This window comes from Astyanax mexicanus, chromosome 2 (assembly GCF_023375975.1).
Source record: "Astyanax mexicanus isolate ESR-SI-001 chromosome 2, AstMex3_surface, whole genome shotgun sequence".
In the NCBI taxonomy this organism is placed as follows: Eukaryota; Metazoa; Chordata; class Actinopteri; order Characiformes; family Acestrorhamphidae; genus Astyanax; species Astyanax mexicanus.
This window is the reverse complement of record NC_064409.1, coordinates 39,112,168-39,133,308: the sequence shown is the minus strand read 5'-3', so window position 1 is coordinate 39,133,308 and position 21,141 is coordinate 39,112,168. Positions and strand designations below refer to the sequence as shown.

Sequence of the window (21,141 nt, the reverse complement as noted above, 5' to 3'; positions counted from 1 at the left end):
AGTTCATTTTAAAGTATAAAATCAGCTTGGGCCAGGCTAATTCCAGGTTTTTCTTAAAGTAGAAGACTAGTACTCTTCAGATCATGTGTATTTGTTCTGGCCCAACATGAAAAAGTTCTTCAAAATCACACTTGAACATCTGCCTCATATTTTTTGAGCGCAATGGCTTTTAAAATATAATTTTATTAAATATATATTTAATTATTTATTGTAATATATAATTATAAATTCAGTAATTAAAATAAATATTTTACAATATACAAAATTATATTTAATAATATATTGTATATTTACATTGTTAATAAACAGCTGTACTGCTTTTCTTCATTCTATCTCCTTCAGTGTTGATCTGTGAGGTGTTTAATATAAACAGCGGGTGTTTGTGAACGCTCCCTTTAGTTCACGGTGGTTCAGTGAAGCGGCAGCTGCGAATATCAAACCAACTTCAGCCGGGGAATACGAGGCTGCGAATATCGAGCCAAACGAATCTGGAGCTGCGAATATCAAACCAACTTCAGCCTCGTCGGAGCTCGACTGGAGGTTAACTCGACAGTGTTCAGCAGGGAGAGAGAGAGAGGAGAGGCGATATATTTCTCCTTTGACGTCGCAAAAAACAAGATAACGTGTAAACCGTGTGGAGCGACTCCATCTCCGGTAAAAACACCACTAATATTTCAGCTTCTGCAGACCAGAGTCCCACAGATCTCCATGCAGAGATCCGCGTTTTAATACTGATGTTATTTCATGAGCTGATGGTGTGTTTAACTCGGCAGTGCACTAAAACACAGAACTGATACAGAACTCACTCATTAAGATCAGATCATCTGTTTAGTCTCACAGTGGGAAAGATACAGCTAGTGTTAAAGCAGGAACAGGTCAGAAAGGAACTCAATAATATATCCAAAATAAAACAATAAAATAAGTGAATCTATGAACCCAAAAGTCTGTGTAAAGTTCCTTACAGCACTTTCTCATAAGTTTCTCACTTTAACTCATGAAGTCTCTCAGTACATCCTGAGAGCATCTCTACAGGACAGTGTGTGAAGGTGTGTTTTTGATCTCATTTATAGACTGTAGCTCCAGTAGGTGTGCTGGGTTAGTGCTGGAGATAAAACTAGATCATTTAAAAGCTGTTTTTGCATCTACAGCTCTGTTCAAACTATAATTTAACTATTCAGTTGTTTTATGACCTGATTTCTAGAGCAAAATTTTAAATGTAAAATATATATAGTCACACACCTATAATAATAATAATAATAATAATAATAATAATAATAATATACATTAAATCATATATAAATATATTTCACATTCAAACATTAACAATATTACTCAATTGGTTATTAAACGTTTCATTTCGTATACGTGTAGAGTTAATAATTCAAGGGAACTGATGAAAAAAGCATTTACATTTACACCCTTTACATTTTAGTCGACTAAATTTACTGTAATTTTAGTAGACTATATTCTTATGACATTAAGTCGACTAAAACTAAGTCGACTAAATTACTGAATTGTGACTAAAACTAAATGCTATTTTCGTCACAAAACTATGACTAAGACTAAATCAAAATTTGTTGTCAAAATTAACACTGGTGGCAAACCTGCAAGTAGATAGCTTACAGTTGTTGTTACATTGTTTGGTTTTAAATTGTTTTATCATCAATTTATAGAAGTGTTTCATAAAATTGTTTGATGAAATGGTTTCATAAGTATTTTTATAGAGTGATTGAAAAGGCTGTTTTATTTGTTTATCTATTTGTTAACTGGAAAGAAAAATAAAAGGATAATATGCAATATGTGGTTGCTACATTCATTCAGGCTTAAAAAAACGAAAAAGTAATCCAAAGTAATCAGATTACGTTACTCACTTGAAGTAATGTAACTGATTACGTTACAAATTACATTTTGAGTGATGTAATCAGTAATCTGTAAGGGATTACATTTTAAAAGTAACCTTCCCAACACTGATAATAAATAACTGAAAGTTTATTACTCCCTCATTTTAAGCCAAGTAATATATTTTTTTCTCTTCAGGTTCTTCTCTGGCGTCTCATGAGGGAGGAGTGCGGTTGTCTGGAGGGATGGAGTGTGAGGGGGAAGTGGAGGTGTTCTTCAGGCAGGACTGGAGGAGAGTTCTGCTGGACTCCTGGAGTGAGTCTGAGGCCTCTGTGGTCTGCAGACAGCTGGGCTATGGTTCTGTACTCAACATCTCCAGCTCCTCTTCATCCAGTCCTGAACACAGCTACATGTGTGTGACGGGTTTCAACTGCTCTGGGAGTGAAGCTCATCTGAGGAACTGCAGCAGCTCACAAGCAGTTAACTGCAGCTCCACAGTACAGCTCTACATCACCTGCTCTGGTAAGCATTGCACAGTTAATATATGTATAATTTTATTTGTATGTATGATAACATGCAAAAGTGCCTCTATTATCCATATTTTTGAACATTTGAGAATAATTATTTGGCAAATATGAGTACATATACACAACACATATCTTGTGAAAGGAGTTTTAAAAAAACATCTTTTGTATTTGTGTAAATTTTAGGTACATCTAACACAGTCCACAGCTCCATCAGGCTGGTTGGTTCTGGGGGAGACTGTGCAGGAAGGCTGGAGGTTTTCCACAGTGGATCATGGGGGACAGTGAGTGATGAATTGTGGGATATTGAGGATGCGCAGGTGGTCTGCAGACAGCTGCAGTGTGGAGTGGCCCTCAGTGCTCCAGTACCGGTACCAGCCCGGTTTGGATCTGGAACTGGACCCATTTGGCTTAATGAGGTGGAGTGTGAGGGGAACGAGGCGTCTCTGTGGAACTGCAGATATCAGCAGTGTGGAGAGGATGAATGTGGACACAAGGATGATGTAGGAGTCGTGTGCTCAGGTACTTCGTATCTTGAATTGCTCAGTTTGTAATGATCTTGTAATCAAGTACCAATGCCCTATCTATGTACAACTGGAGGTACATTTTGAATAATTAAAGAAGAAACTTTTGCACGTTTAAATCAATGTGCATAACTAGCTAGCTATCTTTCTCCCGCCAGAGTATAAAGAGATCAGACTGACTGAGGGCTGTGAGGGGAATCTGGAGGTGTACTATAATGGAACCTGGGGGAATGTGTGTGTAAATGGGATGACTGATGAAACGGCAAAATTGATCTGTCGAGAGCTGAACTGTGGAAGAACTGGCAGTGAGTCTTGGTCTAAAGCAAGAGTGGAATCAGCTCCTAACTGGCTGGATAATGTAAAATGTAGGAAACATGACTCTACTCTGTGGCACTGTCCATCTTCTTCCTGGGGGGAGAACAGGTGTGATAATCGCAATGAGGTTGCTTGCATTACCTGCTCAGGTAGGCAGATATGATGAGGTGTTAAAGACTTTAAAGAATGCTAGAACTAATGTAGTTTGTAATTGGAATTTCATAATATTTGATTTTTTGTCCTACCACAGAGAATGGAAATACACTAGATTTGACAAATTGGCTGTGTGATTCATCTCCTCATGAGAGACCGTGCTCAAGTAAGAAAACTTATCATTATCAAAATGATCATGTCTTTGATAAACTACATTTTCTTTCTTTTTGACTGCATGTTCTGCCAGCATGCTTTCACTAATAAGCAATTCTTGTCTTTGCTCGCACTGTTTTATTTGTAGTTTGCATATTTTTTTGCACTTTAACATATTTTAGATAACACTTCTACAGTGATATTTTTAACAAAGGTTTAGAGAGGGATTCTGGGTAATGGAGTCCATCAGAGTGTCTATGTAAGTCTGAGGAATTCAGGTGTAGACAGGACAGGTGTGGTGGATGGGGGTGGATAATATGGCCCTAAAACAATATCACGATGTTTCATGGCATTTATCGCGATAACAGTACTCTTGGTGATATGACAAAACACTGAATTAAAGATATTATTTTAAAAATACACTACTGAAACAAAATAAAAATTTAATTCTGTTTTTGCATATGATATGGCACCCCCCCAAACTACGATATAAAAAAATACAAGACTTTTTATCAGATGGTAACAGACATCAGTGATCAAGAAAGTCATGATACTATTAATGCACTCTATATAATCTATATAATTAATAATAAAGTAAAATGAATAATATTGGACAGATAAAAACAGCAACCCCAGTGGTGCCCTGCAGTGATAATTAGGGGTGGGTGATATGGCACGATATTTCAGGGTATAGTATCGTTTTTTGCGTTTGATACGATATGGCACAGCCCTAGTGGTGGAAATAACAGGTGTAACAGACAGCTAGTTTAAAAAAAATCAACTGTTTCAACTAAAACGGTAAAACAAGGTAAGTGCTTTTTTTTTACTATGGCTACTTCTGTTTTTTTTTTTCTCCTGCTCTCTTCTGCTTGTATATATTTTTCATCTTACAATGCTTTTTTCTCTATCTCTATAAGAACATATTTCATCATACAGTATATACGACTGTTGTAAATGTTTGTAAGACTTTGATGGATAATCATTTTTTTTCCCTCTGTGGTGTGTTTGTAGAGCACATTCCTCTGAGGCTGAGGGGAGGAGTAGGAAGCTGTTCTGGATGGCTGCAGGTGTATCATAATAAAACATGGGGGTCTGTATGTGGTGATCTCTGGGACATCAGGGATGCTCAGGTGATCTGCAGGCAGCTGGGTTGTGGGCCGGCGCTGAGTGCTAATAGAAGAGCTGCTGATGGTTCTGGTGGAGGAACTATCTGGATGAACAGAGTGAAGTGTAGAGGGAATGAGATTCACCTGTGGGACTGTCCTCATTCCCTGAAGAACCACACTGACTGCTCCCACAGTGCTGGAGTCACTTGTGGAGGTCAGAGGAACAGACACAACTGAATATATTTGCCTCCTAACTGTTACAGAAACTTTACACATGCTTGAGAAAAATACTTACATCACATTGTTATTTTATGCTCACTCACTAGGCTTCCTGTATCATACTTTGCCTTTAAATAATAAAAGAGGACAGATGGGACATTTTGTCTTGCAAGGTCAGGGACCACTTTTCTCCATTGTAAACAGGCTTGATAGCAACTTCGGTAACTATTGTTGATCATAATGTTGGTCACACACATTTGGTTTCCATCATTTAATAATTGTAATGTTTTTGGGAAGGATAGAAAGTAACAATAGTGAGAGTCTGTATGTGCTTTGCACCAGTCTGTCTAGATCATTCTGTGTTTATAGACATTTCATATGTCATCTTCCATAATATTCATCACAAAATTATTCACATCCAATAAAAGGACTGTGTTCATGTATAAATTGTCTATACATTTTGTATATTTGTTTTTTAGATTCTCAACCACAGACAAGAAGAATCATACTTCCACAAACTCCTCCACCAGCTGTTCCCTCCATCTATCCAGTGTCTCTCCTGGTTCTGGGATCTGTGCTCTTCCTGGCCGTAGTGCTTCTGGTTGTGCTGTTTTATCAGAACAGAGTGCTCAGGAGAGGTAGGGGGATTCAGAGATCATCTACAATCCACTTTCTGTACTTTCTCTAATCATCATTAGTACTTCAGTCTGTCATCGGTCTTCTCTTCTACTGAACTGACTCCATGTTTCTCTCTGTCTCTCTCACAGTGATCTCTAAGAGGAGGAAGACTTCAGCTGAGCCTGTCTATGAGGAGATTGACACCAGGCTCATCCCTAAAAGAATTACTGTCTCAACTGAAAGTAAGAGTAAAATGTTTTTTTCTTCTCTCAAAGCAGAAATGTCTGGTCTTTACAGAAATAATGTAGCAGTTAATCAAATACTTGTCAGATAACTCTCTTTTCATATTGTTTATTTTAGTGTTTAAATATTTAGTGTTTTTTTTGTAGATTTTCTTCCTTTGTTAATAAATTACACCAATTTATCTATCTTTTCTTCCCACTGAATAATGTTCTGAATAATGTATCTTCTCATTCAATAAAATGTATTTATAAAAGCTATTGGATAAAAAAACTTTTAACGATAATTTTAGTTTTCTTTGCTTTTTATTGTTCTATGTATTGCTCTTTTATTGCAACTTTAATATTCACTATCATAGGGCACTACCAGTATTTTCAGTTTCCAGTAGAGGGCAGTGTTAGACTTTTAGACCCTGTGGATGTTTAGTTTCTGTAACAGTAATGCAATATGATTGACAGGGATTATTTTATTGTTTGTGCATGGAGTTTCTGTAGGTTCACATGTGCTGTAGGTACCAAATGTGTAGCACCTCAAACTATCAAAATATGTTACTGTGCCTGTTTACTTTTTTGAGACCAGAAAGTTATTTCTGTGGCGAGAGGTCATGAGATCTTGGGGAAAAGGGAAAAGAAAGAAGAAAAAAAGGAAGAAATAGGGAGACACTTAAATCAGGCCCTCAAACCCACATTTACATTTTTTGTAACAAATAAATAGAAAACACAGACACAAGCAATAACAATAAAAAAAAACACTTATTTAGAAAGCAATTTACAAAGCTTTGATCTGCTCTCCCTCTCCTCTCCTCCTCTTTACATCCTGGAAGCCTCCTTCTGCTGATCTTCCTCTTTCGGGTGGGGATGGAGACGGTGGAGAGGCAAGTGCTGCTGCTTGAGCTCCAGGACACTGAAGATGCTGGGTCTTCGGGGACTGGGCCTGAATTTACAGAAGAGAAAGATCTGTAGATTTACTTTCACATAGTTACTGTAGTCCTGTAATAGTTTATCCAAATAAGAAGATCTACAGTTCTCCATAGTTCATACATTTGTCTCATTAACATACACTGTTTTTAGCTTGTATGGGATCCTGGGCAAACCCCTGATTCAGCACTTCTCTCATACCATTTTATACACTGCCTGTATTTGTAATTAATGTACTAAACTAGAAATGTCAAAAAAGTAACCAAATAAATAACTTTACTGCAGGATACACACTATCATGATGAAATAATAGAATTAGTAAAACAACTATTTTTTTTAAACAAGCAAGCCTGGATGAAAATGTTCAGAACAGAGAATTAAGAATGACAAGTATTTAAAATTAAGTACAGATACAGTCCATCATTCATTCTGACAGGTGACTTTAATTTAGTTTTAGTCTTTTGTTTGTCACACTTTAGTCATTTAGTCAACAAAACATTTAAGCCTAGTCTAGTCAAATAAAAAGTATGTATTACATTTATGGTTTTACTGTTTTAGATGTGTATTATTTATTGCTAATATTTATTAAAACACCAGCTTTTAAGTTTTGTTTCATTTAAATTAAGCACAAGCTATTTAAAACAAGGTGTATGTATGGACATATTGACAATTTAAAGAACAACTCCCAGGTTCAGATGATGCAAAAATGAAAGACAACCAAAACTGAGATAAAATGGCAATACAGCTAATTGACATTCTTAAAACTACATTTCATTTTAACAGTTTCTCAACTAGAATCTCTCCTTTACTCACAGCTAAATTGGTGTACTCTCATTATATATATGTATATGATATATATGTGTGTGTGTGTGTGTGTGTGTATATAATAAAATAGCATTTTAAAATCTAAGAACTTGCTGACAAATATGATTCATCTTTATTCTGAAGTGCTCAGAATAGCAGAGGACTGACAGCTTAGGTACCATACTAATGCATACATAACTACATAGGTAGTTAGTTATCTATATTGTAATAAGTTGTTCACAGTCATTACATTGCAAAAAACTAAATCTTAGCAAGTTAAATTATCTAAATTTAAGGCAATAAATCTTATTTTCTTCTCTGATAAGACTTTTTGTCTTACTAAGCATTGTGTAAGTGTTAGATTCAAGATTCAAGATTCAAGATTTTTATTGTCACATCACAGAGTACAGGTGTACATGTGAGTGAAAAACTTGGGTGCAGATTCCCACCAATGCGTAAAGAATAATATTTACAAGAGAGTAATAAAATAATATAAAATATATAAAAATAGGACATACAGATAACTTACAGTATAAACACTATTTACAATACACTTAATTACAATAAACATGATAACTTACACTATAGACAAATATTGCACAGAACAGATATGCACAGATGTAGATATGGATAGTGTGGAAGTAGTCAGTATGTCACAGTATAGCTATGAGTAAGTGCAGGTAAGGAATGAGTTGAGTGGGGAGTGCAGGGGGCAGAATGCTGTATAATATGGAAAAGTCTGATAGATGCAGTGTAAAGTAAAGTGCAGGGTGCAGAGTTTGTATGGGTGTCAGTGGGGTGGGTTGGGCAGAACACCGTTCTACTGGCTATTCCACAGCCTGGTTGCTTGGGGGAAGAAGCTGTCTCGGAACCGGCTGGTTCTGGTCTTCAAGCTTCTGAGCCTCCTTCCACTCGGCAGCTGTGAGAACAGGGAATGGCTTGGATGGAACGGGTCCTTCATGATCTTTTTGGATTTCCTCAGGCAGCGGTTGGTGTATAAATCCAAAAGGTTTGGGAGCTCAACCCCAGTGATGTACTGCGCTGTGCGCACAACCCTCTGCAGGGATTTCCGCTCCAGAGCAGTACAGTTCCCATACCAGGTGGTGATGCTGCCCGTCAGAATGCTTTCCACAGTGCAGGTGTAAAGTCCTGAGGATGCTGGGGTTCAGACCAAACCTCCTCAGCCGTCTGAGGAAGTACAGGCGTTGTTGTGCCTTCTTCACCACCCGTGTGGTGTGTTCTGTCCATGTCAGATCCTCGCTGATGTGAACACCCAGAAACTTGAAGCTGCTGACCCTCTCCACCGCAGTCCCGTTGATGGAGATCAACGAGTATGCTTTCTCCTGCTTCCTGAAGTCCACGATCAGCTCCTTGGTCTTGCTGACGTTTAGAGAGAGGTTATTCTCCTGGCACCAGTTTTCCAGGATGTTAACCTCCTCTCTGTAGGCCGATTCGTCGTTGTTTGAGATCAGGCCAACAATTGTTGTGTCGTCAGCAAATTTGATGATGACATTGGAGCTGTGTCTGGCTGTGCAGTCGTGGGTGTACAGGGAGTACAGGAGCGGGCTGAGCACACAGCCCTGGGGCGCTCCGATGTTGAGGGTCAGTGAGGAGGATGTGATGTTGCCCATCCTCACCACCTGCTGTCGGTCTGACAGGAAGTTCAGGATCCAGCTGCACAGTGTACTGTTCAGACCCAGATCCCGGAGCTTGATGTCGAGCCTCGAGGGAACGATGGTGTTGAATGCTGAACTGTAGTCCACAAACAGCATTCTCACATACGTGTCCTTCTTGTCCAGGTGAGAGAGGGCAGTGTGCAGGGTCAGGGCGATCGCATCGTCAGTGGATCTGTTCTGCCTGTATGCAAACTGCAGTGGGTCCAGGGTGGCAGGCAGTGAGGAACGGATGATATCCCTAACCAGCCTCTCAAAGCATTTGCTTATGATGGAGGTTAGGGCAACAGGTCGCCAGTCATTCAGACAGGTGGTGTGGGCAGTCTTTGGAACTGGCACAATGGTGGCCAGTTTAAAGCAAGCTGGCACAACAGAGAGAGAGAGTGATGTATTATAAATGTCCGTGTAGACTGCTGCCAGTTCTCTATAGCAGGCTTTAAGCACTCTCCCGGGAATGCCATCCGGACCAGCTGACTTGCGTGGATTTATCCGCTGAAAAGCTCTGCGCACGTCAGCTTCAGAGACGGAGGGTGGGATGGGATCAGCGGTGGGCGGGGCGCACTCTGGGAGCGCAGCGGTGGGCGGGGCACACTCTGGGAGCGCAGCGGTGGGCGGGGCGCACTCTGGGAGCGCAGCGTGATCTGCCTCGAATCGAGTGTAGAAGCGGTTCAGCTCCTCTGGCAGCTCAGCGTTGGTGCTGGTCAGAGTGTGAGAGCTTCTCTTGTAGTCAGTGATAATGTTCAGACCCTGCCACAAGCTCTGGGTGTTGGCTGTGTTGAACTGTGCTTCCACTTTCTCTCTGTACCCACGTTTGGCCGCTTTTATGGTCCTACGGAGAGCGTAGCTGGCTCGTTTGTACTCCTCCGTATTTCCAGATCTGAAAGCGGCGCTGCGTGCGCTGAGAGCGGAACGGACGTCACCGTTCAGCCAGGGCTTCTGATTGGGGATAGACGCGCACTGATCTGAGGGGCACTACGTCATCCACGCACTTGCGAATGAAGGCGGTGACTGTGTCTGCGTACTCGTCGATGCTGCTTGACGAATCACGGAACATCTCCCAGTCCACGTGATCAAAACAGTCCTGAAGCATAGCTTCCGATTGGTCAGACCAGCGGCGTACCTCCTTGGTGGTGGGCGGTTCTCGTTTCAGCCTCTGCCTGTAGGTGGGCAGAAGCAGGATGGAGGAGTGATCTGATTTGCCGAACGGGGGTCGGGGGAGGGCTTTGTAGGCTCCTCGGATGTTAGAGTAGCAGTGATCAAGCGTCTGGGTTTTCCGCGTGAAGCATGTAATGTGCTGAAACAGTGCTGGACAAAAAGTTTTAAAGTTTGTCCGGTTAAAGTCCCCTGCAACAATGAGTGCAGCCTCCGGGCGCGCGGTCATCTGCTTGTTGATGGGCTCGTGTAGCTTCCCGAGTTCGAATTCCGCGTCCGCACGCGGGTGTATGTACACTGCCGCTAAACACAGTCCTGTAATCTCACGAGGTAGCCACACCGGCCGGCAGGAGATGATCAGATATTCCAGCTCCGGCGAGCAGAAAGACTCGATGAAATGTACATTCCTCCGATCACACCAAGCATTGTTGATCAGGAAACATACACCACCTCCCTTACTTTTCCCAGAGAGCTCTTTGGATCTGTCGGCGCGGTGCAGAGAGAACCCCGCGGGTTCTATGGCGTGGTCGGGTATGTCCGCGGATAGCCAGGTCTCTGTGAGGCAGATCACGCTGCAGTCACGCATCTCCCGCTGGAAAGCGATCCGTGCGTGGAGCTCGCACAGCTTGTTGTCCAAGGACTGTACATTAGCCAGCAACAAGGTGGGAAGAGGCGGACGGTGAGCGCGGCGTCTCAGCCTGACGAGCACACCGGCTCGCTTGCCTCTTTTCCGGCGTCTGCGTCGCGTGCGTGGCCGGGCGACCCAGGTGAATGGAGCCTCTCCGATGTTAGGGAACAAAGGATCAGCGTTGTGGAACTCAAAGTCCGGTTTGCGGTGAGTGATCGACGATCTGATTCCCAGGAGTGTTTGTCGGTCATATGTGACGATGCCAGTAACATTCAGTGCAAAAAGAGTAACAAGCAAACACAAAAACAAAGAAAAACTGCTAAAATAAGTGGGAGCTCGCAACACGGCAGCCATGCTCGGCGCCATCTTGATGACGTATTTTGCTTATTTTAGGGATAATTATCTTAATCATTCTTACTTAGAATTTGTAATTTGAACTCAAAATAAGCACAATTAAGCAGCAATCAAGTTATTCTGATTCTTGTGTCCATAAACAGTGACTTTTTTGCTTGATTTAGGTGTTACTTCACTCATTTTGAGACTTTGCCATTGCTTTTTTGTAAGAAATCTTACTAAGAAAATTTTGCTTACCCGATTGGCAGATTTGTTTTGCTTAATACATATATTTGTCTTAATTTGCATATATTTTATGTCTAGTTTTTTTTTTTTGCAGTGTAGTGTAAACTGCACTGTGAAGTTTTAAATTAAGGGATGAAATTAGTCCCCCTGTGTTAAAAAAAAGCTTCTTTTACCCGGTGAAAATAGTCACACTTCCATTACATTATGCTAACATTACTTTGTTTTAAAGCAACTGACCTATAAAGATAGTGAGCCAAATTTAGGTCGAGCCAAGTTTATGAAACTACACACTTTTACTGCAGTACAGATTTACACTCTCTACTAAATAATCCATCTCAAAAGCAGAAAAAACGTACTTTATACTGGGAGGCTATATCGTTAAATATAGGGAGTATAGGGAATGTTTTCTTCTGATTTTGAGCTGGACTTTTTAGCAGGGTCAACATTACTGGCTTTCAGGAGCCTAATCTTTAAATTCTTAACAATTAGCTATATTGTAGCGAAGCTGCTTTTATATTCTGTTCACTGTGAATTCACTGTTCTGTTCTGTGCTGGGCTTGTGATTGGGGTAGGGGGAGGGGCAGAGCAGGAAAGCGCGTGTGTGTGTGTGAAGGGAGAGAGAGAGAGAGAGAGAGAGAGAGAGAAGAGCTGCCCGTGAGTGTGTGCTGAGAGTGAGAGCTAGAGTTAACCAGTTAGCACTAGCCTTTTGTTATTTTTCGTAGTGATGGGCATAACAGCTCTTTTAGATGAACTGAACCATTAGAATAAGTTCACTAAAAAGATGGGAGACGGAAAGGTCTCCCGTTTTTTTTTACAAGTGTTGTAAAAATATATATAAATAACAAATATTGAAATATGTAACTAAATGTTGGGTTTATTATACGATATCGTATAATAAACCCAACATTTAGTTACATATTTCAATTGTTATTTATATATATTTTACAACACTTGTAAAAAAAACGGGAGACTTTTCTTATTATGTTATTTATTTGTAATGTGATTTATATATATAAATCACATTACAAATAACATAATACAAAAAATAAGTATGAACTTCTGCAACATAGATATTACATTAAGAGCAAAATTAACATAAAAAAAATACATTCAGAAGAAAGTATCAACTTCAATGTGCAATCAAATTGAAAATAAATAGCGTAACTGTAGTGCAAAACAAAAGGTCAAGAAACTAAAATAAATACATATAAATAAAACAAAGACACATCCATACGCTCACTGTTGTGGGTGCAGAACAAATTAAATCCAAACAGGATCATCATGATAAAGGTGGCCTTATGCCCTTTACTTCAGAAACTTTGTCTATTGGTTATGAATATGCTTGTTATACAACTATTATTACTAATAGTAATAATATTATAAAAAAATAACCACGATAACAATATTGTTGAATTACTGAGAGACTGACTGAGTGACGCGGTGAGTGACGCAACTTCCGGTCTGCGTACCTGCTTGCTGTTTGTTTAGCTCCTCTCTGTTTTAGCTATTTGTTTACGTTTTCTACTACTTATTAACTTTTAACCGTCTTATAACCTTCCTAAACTTATAAAATCCCTCAGGTAGCCATTATTTTTGTGTTATTTATCGATTTTTGCCGTTTTTTTTGTGTGTTTTGTGCTTACTTCGAGGTAATGGCGTGTGCGGAGGATCGTGCTCTCCTGACACTCAGCGAGGAGCTCGTCCGTCTGGATCAGCAGATCCACCGCCTGCTCGAGAGGCAGTCGGAGCTCCACAGGCAGAGGACGAGGCTGGAGGAATCCCGCGACGCCGCCTTCGCGGCCGTCTCCAACCCGGTGATGCCGGCGCGGCGGACCCCGGCGGTCGTTTGCTTCACCCCCGCTCCGGGAGGGGCCTGGGAGCGGCAGCGCGGCCGAGGAAAGCGGGTTTCCCCCCTACCTTCTCAGCCGGATTTTGCCTCCGCAAACCGGTTTGAGGTCCTCAGCTCGTCGCCGTCGCCTCCTTCACCTCCCCCAGCCCCGAGGAAAACAGATAAGGGCAGTACCCTCATTGTCGGAGATTCCATTGTTAGGCATTTAAAGGTGTCTAACGCTAAGAGTAATGCTGCAGTGTCGTGTTTTCCAGGAGCTCGGGTCCTGGACGTCGCCCGGCGGCTTCCTACGGTGGTTCGGCATCGCGGGGACCCCGGCACCGTCATCCTGCATGTGGGTACCAACGACACGTCCGCCCGGCGCAGTGAGGTCCTGAAGGAGCACTTTCGCACTCTTCTGGACACCGCTCGCAGACTGACCCGCGCCCGCCTCCTCATCTCTGGTCCGATGCCCACCTACCGCCGCGGGAGCCAGCCGTTCAGCCGCCTCTACGCTCTCCACTGCTGGCTGCGGGACTGGTGCTCTGCTAGTGGAGTTGGCTACGTGGACAACTGGGAGAGTTTTCGGGAACGTCCAGCCCTCTTCCACCGAGACGGGCTTCACCCCAGCCGCCTGGGATCCACCGTCCTCTCTGGTAACATTGAGGCGGTGCTACGCCGGGACTGACTGGCCCTAACCAGTCATACCGGCCAGGTTAGTGGTCTAAGTAATGGGCAGTTTAGTAATATACATTGTTCTAATGAGTTATCTTGCCACTTTCCTGTGCATAAGGCTGTGAGTTTTAATTATGTGCCTTTTTCAGATACAAGTGCATTTTTACCTGGTAGGATTGAGACTGTGTCTGTCCCCCGTGTCGCTCGAAACCGAAAAACTCAGAAAATCTGTTTTAATAATCTTATTAAAATTAAAACAACAGCATCCGTCTCTCAGAGTACCAGCAGCGTCCGTATGAAACTAGGGCTATTAAATATAAGATCGCTAGCACCAAAATCAGTTATTGTTAATGATATTATTACTGATAATCACCTTAATGCACTATGTCTGTGTGAAACCTGGATTAAACCTGATGAATATATCGCTTTAAATGAGTCTACCCCCCCAGGTTTTAGCTATTTCAGTTACCCACGCATGCGTGGCGGTGGTGTTGCCACAATCTATGACTCAATGTTAGGTATATCTCAAAACTCACAATTGGATGCTAAGTCGTTTGAAGTTCTTAGTCTTAAAGTAGCAGGCCCGTCTCCTGCTTCCAAAACGCAGCATTCGTTTCTGCTTATAACACTGTATCGTCCTCCTGGACCATACTCAAATTTTATTAGTGAATTTGCTGACTTTCTAGCAGCAGTAATTCTTCTTTCTGATAAGATCATAATTGTTGGAGACTTTAATATCCACTTTGAAAAGGACCAGGATCCACTGAAAATTGCATTTAAATCAGTTTTAGATGCTCTAGGCTTTAAACAAAATGTAATTGGCCCCACTCATGTAGTCATACATTAGACTTAGTTTTGACACTGGGTATTGAGGCTGAGAATATAGTTACTCTTTCTCAACATGACTCAATATCCGATCATTATCTAATTATGTTTGAAATAGTTTTTAATCAAAATATCCTCCTCCCGCCCCGCTATATCAGCAAGCGTAAAATAACAACCGCAATTGCTAATGAATTTGTAAATAAACTCCCCGACTTAACCATCTCCCTTCCGTCCTATGAGCATGATCTCGAGCACAAAACAGAAAATCTACAAACTGTGCTCCGCTCTAACCTTGACCGCGTAGCGCCGACAAAAATAAAACAAATCAGGGATAAAAAGCTAGCACCGTGGTATAATGACCACACACGTACATTAAAACAAACCGCTCGTAACTTTGAACGTAAATGGCGACACACAAAACTAGAATGTTTCCGGCTAGCATGGCAGCATAGTCTCACAGACTACAAAAAAGCCCTAATTAAAACAAAATCCCAGTATATTTCATCGCTTATTGAGAAAAATAGAGACAATCCTAGATTCCTTTTCACTACTGTGGCTAAACTCACCGGCAGTCAAAAACAAACTAGCTCCGTTATCCCTGTCGACATTAATAGTAATGATTTCATGAAGTTCTTTGATGATAAAATTAATAGCATTAGACAAAAAATTCAGTAGAGTGTTTCAGCCCGGTTACAGAAAAAGATTTACTTAGTGTAATTAACTCATCAAAATCAACATCATGTATATTAGATCCAGTACCCACACAATTATTGAAACAGGCACTGCCAAAGGTGGGAAAATCATTACTAGAAATAGTAAATTCATCCCTTAGCATGGGCTACGTACCCAATTCTCTTAAATTGGCGGTCATTAAGCCCATTATCAAAAAGCCAAATCTGGACCCCCGCGAGCTTGCTAATTATAGACCAATTTCTAATCTTTCCTTTATAGCCAAAATCCTAGAAAAATTTGTGTTTAACCAGCTGCGCTTGTATCTACAAAGTAATAGTATGCATGAGGTTTTTCAATCTGGATTTAGACAAAACCATAGTACTGAAACAACTCTACTTAGAGTAACTAATGATTTACTTTCAGCTCTTGATAGGGGCAGTAATGCCATCCTTGTACTGCTAGATGTAAGTGCTGCCTTTGACACCATAGATCACGCTATTCTACTTGATAGGTTAGAAAATCTTATAGGAATTAAAGGATCAGCCCTCACCTGGTTCAGATCTTATCTGAGAGATTGATTCCAGTGTGTTTACTTAAATAACGAATGCTCTTATCAGTCTAGAGTAAAATATGGTGTCCCTCAAGGATCAACCCTGACTCCATTACTCTTTACTCTTTATATGCTACCACTGGGTAAAATTATCCGTAGGCATGGTATTAACTTTCACTGCTATGCTGATGACACGCAACTTTACATATCTGCTAAACCCAACGAGGAGCTCTGTACAAATCAAATAACAGACTGTATTAAAGACATTAAAAATTGGATGACACACAACTTTCTCTTACTTAATTCTGATAAAACTGAGGTCCTTCTATTAGGTCCTAATATTGATAAAAACATAAATGTTAATACTGTAGACATAGACGGTCACTTAATTATACCTGGTAAAACTGTGAGAAACCTTGGGGTCATCTTTGACCCAATTCTTTCGTTTGATGCTCACATATGTAGCATAGTCAAAATTGCATTCTTCCACTTAAGAAATATAGCTAAAATCCGCAGTATACTCTCTCTGGAAGATGCTGAGAAGCTGGTACATGCATTCATAACCTCCAGGCTGGACTACTGCAACGCGTTGTTGGCTGGAAGTCCACATAAATTACTCCATAAACTCCAGCTAGTTCAGAATGCAGCCGCAAGAGTGCTTACCAGAGCTAGAAAGTTCGATCACATTACACCTATTCTTTCATCCCTACATTGGCTACCTGTTAGATTTCGTATAGATTATAAAATACTTCTCCTGACGTATAAATCCCTTAATGGTCTGGCCCCGCATTATCTACAGGAACTCCTTACTCCTTACAATCCGCCGCGTTCACTCCGCTCCCAAGACGCTGGCCTGTTATTAGTCCCGCGCATTAGAAAAAACTATGCAGGAGGAAGAGCGTTCTTTTATAAAGCTCCCCAACTTTGGAATAGCCTCCCTATTAATATACGGGACTCAGACACACTCTCAATCTTTAAATCTAGACTCAAAACATTTCTATTTGCTCAAGCTTTTGAGTAATGTCTCATTACAATTTTCTTCCTCTTACAGCTTATCCAGCAAATATAAACCCTGTCCTAATCATCTGCTTTCTCTTTCTCTCCCCATGTCCTGAGCTGCTGCTACCAGTGCCCATCCCACTCCAGCAGAGTTTTATAAAACCATTCTAACCCCTTTCTCTTCCCTCCCCTCTCTGTTCTCTATCTCTATCTTTCTCACATGTGCTGAGACGCCTGGCCGGCCGGTCTTCCTGGATGTGTCCGTCTGTGGTTCCAGCTTTCAGGAATCAGCCCTGTCCTTCTATTCATCAGAGTTATTACACAACCCTTCTAACTCCTGCTTTTTTTTTCTCTTCCTTTCCTTTCTGTTTTCTCTATCTATCTCTTTTACATGTATGGAGATGCCCTGTTCCTGATGTTCCCAGCCTGGCTCTCCACTGCCCGCTGTGTTGTTCTCCGGCTCTGCAACCCTGCACTGATTACCATTAACACACTCAGTATCTGTTTCTGTATTAGCCATAGCTCTATAGTTTGTGCCCATCACATTCTTATATTCATAAATTAGTACCTGTTATATTAGCCATAGTTCACATTAATTCTCTGTACTGTTTTGTTCTGTTATTTGTTTGTTGTTTGTTTGTACTGAGCGGGTCAACCCGAGTAGGATGGGTTCCTCGGACTGAGTCTTGGTTCCTTCCAAGGTTTCTTCCTCTTAAAGGGAGTTTTTCCTTGCCACTGTGTCACCATAAAATTGGCATCTCTGTGGTGCTGCTCATAAGAGGCGTGGACCTGTTTTTCCTGTAAAGCGGCTTTGTGACAACCTTTGTTGTAAAAAGCGCTATATAAATAAAATTGAATTGAATTGAATTGAATATACGTTATTATTACTATTACCAGGCCTCAACCTTGTTTTTCTTTCTCGAGAGCGCCAGCCCTGATAACAGTTCAGTGAGTGAAGGAATCACTGAGCATTGAGCAAGTTTCCTCGCAATTAGAGTCTCCGCCACCAGATTCGCCGGTGATTCAGTGATTCACAGACCACACAGCAGTTCCCCTGCCGGCCTGTGGGGTCGCTGCTGAGCTTAACTACTGAACTGAGAAATTAACGAATCAGCTGGGGAAGTGATTGGATTCAGTTCGTTCACTCAAATGATTCATGAACGACACAACACTAATTTTTCGGCGTGGTTGCGGCCTACAGCAACCTGTGTTCTAAGTTGAGTCAATAAAGCGACTTAAACTGCCTACTCGGTCCTTCTTTCAGAGTCCAGGCGGACGCTACAATATATTTAAAACCCCTTCAGTCCAGTAACAGCTGTGTTTATTTGTTTTTTAAAGTCACTGGTTAGCACTGGTTGATCTCAGTTCATAATATTGCAGCAAATATCCAGCACAACAAACCCAGCTTTAAACCCAAACCATCGCTGTATAAACAGAGACAGAGGAGAAGTTTTCTTTCAGAAACAGCGAGGGTTACCTGCGTGTTTACTAATCCGTTACTCGTTCGTGCTGGCGTTAAGATCATTTGCATGTTAGGTGGATTTACAGGGCTAACGTGTATTTATCTTATTAATCTTTAGTGATAGCAGGTAAAATCTTGGCAATGAAAGCTATATGAGTCTCGTGGCTCGAGTTTATGGGGCGTTTGGGGACAGTAGAACCAAAACAGCTTAGCTATGTAAGTTAGTTTGCTAACTTACGGAGCTACTTCATGACGCAGATTAGTCCATTCATCATTAAATTATCATACAGTGCAAAGAACAAATGCTGTGTTCAGATGATGTGGTAAACTATTCATCTACATGTTGTTCTTTCTTAGCTATTCATGTGATTTTCTCTATCATTAACAGGGTGGTGAGCTTCCTGAGGGCTTTGAGGATAGTTATCCTGGTGCGTGTCTTTCGTCTGGCCTCTCAGAAGAAAGATCTGGAGAAGGTCACTAGAAGAAAGGTGAGGATCTAAATGGATGCTGGCCATCATTCTTTTATTTTAATTAAATTATATCAGTTATTCATATAATGAAATGTTAAACTTAATTACAGTTTGATTATTCCATCATGATTCAGAGAGAATTAAATAAAAAAAATTAAACATTTTGATGTATTTAGAAATAGGTTGGAAAATTATTAAAATCCATCAAAACCTTTTAAAATACACCCAAGTTACTGTTTGTATGCTGATTTGTGGCATTTGTGAATCTTGCAGGTATCTGAGAACAAAAGGCGGTAACAAAAAGGATGGATTTGATTTGGATCTCACCTATGTCACAGGTTGGGATGCTTTACCTAATTATGTAATCTTATTTGAATCTAGATTTTCTGCTTATGGTTTGGGATCCAATAGTTAATAATGTTTGTTGCCATGTCTTTTCCCTCACCTGGAAAGCAGGCACTCTACAGAAATCCCATAAAAGTAAGCTTAACAATTAAGAAAATAAAATAAAACTGAAAAGTCTGTAGAAGGCAATTATTTTAGCTGAATTATTGATTTAAACAGATTTTTATGTAACAATGTTACAATTTGCTGTATTTAGGAAGCTGCCATATTTCTGGACACAAAGCATCCCGATCATTACAGAGTTTACAATCTCTGCAGTAAGTTAGATCATATAATATTATATTATATTGCTGGAGACACTCAATAAATGAGTGGTGCTGAGCATAGCTTTGGTCTTGTTTCAGGTCAAAAAGGCTACGATCCACTGTTCTTCCATTACAGAGTGCAACGAGTGATGATTGACGACCATAACGTACCGTCATTAGAGTAAGTAATGAGCAGCACTTTACTCAAATGCTTCTTCTGCCGTTAACGTTGTGTTCCATTTAGCTTTTATGTTGGATGTTGGAGCTGGGAATAACTTCACACCTGAGTCGACAACGTTCTGTTAAAATAACTGTACAAAATATGTCGAAAAAATGTCTTACCCTATAAGTGAAACTTGCACCTGTACATAACTAGCTATTTTTGAGGTGTGTATGAAGCACTGTGGAACAGGGTCATGAAAAACCTGGAAAAGTCAAGGAACTTGAAAATAGTCATTTTCAGGCCTGGATAAGTTTTGGAAAAAAACAAAAAAAAAAAAAAACAAAGTCAAATTTACTCTTTGTGATCTTTGTGTTTCCATTTATCGACTCTGTTTATCGACTCTGTTTATCGACTGAGAAAAGCTATTTAAAAAATAATTTGATAACTTGATTGGAGTTTCAGATGGAATATAACTGTAAATTCACAGAGAAAAATCTAGGTGTTTAGGCTGTAATTAAGCTCTTGCTCTCTTCCACTCTTTGGGAAGCATATTGGTTATATATGCAAGTAAATTACCAGTAATGGTGACAAGAAGGCAACATTTAAACAGATGCATTTAAAAGCTGTTAAAAAATAAAGAATCTACACAATATAGACACAACCTAAACATATTCCCTGACAGCCAGATATATGCCAAATTAGTTTATTTAAAAATTGATTCTGTTCAAAGTTTTAAACAGAAGATTCTATATCATGTTTGATGAAAGTGTGAAATACTGTTTACAGGTTAAACATTAGAAATGTTTACCAAATGTTTATGGGCCTGAGCTGATTAATACATCAGTGCAGAGTGAAGTAATTTAGCCCTACATTATGGAGCGCTCAGAATTTGACACATTTTATTATTGAAGATTGTGTCTTAGCATTGCTTAAATAAATGTTTTTTTTAATTATTTAAATATATTTAATGTAAATATAGGCCTACTATAATCAGTTTTGATATACATTCTTGTCTACTCTGATGTTTTAAACACGCTATGGTCATTAAAATGTGCTGTGAAAGCATAGAAAAGGCACAGAAAATAATTTAAATTTATAGGTTAACACTATTTGTAATCTACATGTGTATACATATTTTACCCTTGTTTTCTTTTTTTCCAGAGGGAATTATAAAATAAGCTAAAGACTTTCATGTTTACTACAACTTAATTATTAATCATGTACCAGTGTTTTATAGCAAATGTAACCAAAAAATGTCCCACATTATATGTCCCAGGTTATAATTTTTTGCATTGTCAGCGATACCAGACGCACATTCACACACACAATGGAAACATGAACAGCTAGACGTGCTAATGAAACGTAAAATACTACTGCTTTTACTACTGTTGATGTTTGGTGCA

General features: G+C 40.2%; 2 protein-coding genes, 1 long non-coding RNA gene and 1 pseudogene across 18 annotated transcripts in view; 2 read left to right on the top strand and 2 right to left on the bottom strand.

Moving 5' to 3' along the window:
- The window catches only part of LOC125799143 (deleted in malignant brain tumors 1 protein-like), a 426,727-nt gene that overhangs the window by 17,704 nt on the left and 387,882 nt on the right, over positions 1-21,141 (top strand). The window lies entirely within an intron of this gene.
- LOC125799136 (deleted in malignant brain tumors 1 protein-like) overlaps positions 1-21,141 on the bottom strand; it is a 1,283,434-nt pseudogene that overhangs the window by 1,220,535 nt on the left and 41,758 nt on the right.
- LOC125799140 (scavenger receptor cysteine-rich type 1 protein M130-like) overlaps positions 1-21,141 on the top strand; it is a 37,079-nt gene that overhangs the window by 11,885 nt on the left and 4,053 nt on the right. For 5 of the 16 annotated variants that reach the window (XR_007437969.1, XR_007437967.1, XR_007437968.1 and 2 more), the window contains exons 3-16: positions 2,038-2,361; positions 2,550-2,885; positions 3,046-3,351; positions 3,453-3,521; positions 4,520-4,828; positions 4,941-5,006; positions 5,313-5,471; positions 5,601-5,693; positions 6,515-6,565; positions 18,844-18,943; positions 19,199-19,263; positions 19,382-19,405; positions 19,527-19,587; positions 19,675-19,756. Coding sequence is in view for 6 of the 16 variants with exons in the window: in XM_049475173.1 (XP_049331130.1) it covers positions 2,038-2,361; positions 2,550-2,885; positions 3,046-3,351; positions 3,453-3,521; positions 4,520-4,828; positions 4,941-5,006; positions 5,313-5,471; positions 5,601-5,693; positions 13,094-13,398 (1,967 nt within the window). In the remaining 10 variants the exon portion in view is untranslated. Of the gene's footprint in view, positions 1-2,037; positions 2,362-2,549; positions 2,886-3,045; positions 3,352-3,452; positions 3,522-4,519; positions 4,829-4,940; positions 5,007-5,312; positions 5,472-5,600; positions 5,694-6,514; positions 7,968-13,093; positions 13,509-18,843; positions 18,944-19,198; positions 19,264-19,378; positions 19,406-19,526; positions 19,588-19,674; positions 19,757-21,141 lie in introns of those variants that run through there. The other 11 variants (XM_049475173.1, XM_049475171.1, XM_049475177.1 and 8 more) reach the window with 9 other exon arrangements.
- On the bottom strand, positions 6,425-13,178 carry LOC125799161 (uncharacterized). The gene is made up of 2 exons (XR_007437998.1): positions 13,088-13,178; positions 6,425-6,624 (listed from the first exon to the last, which is right to left on the bottom strand). It is a non-coding gene; the product is annotated as an uncharacterized LOC125799161 (long non-coding RNA).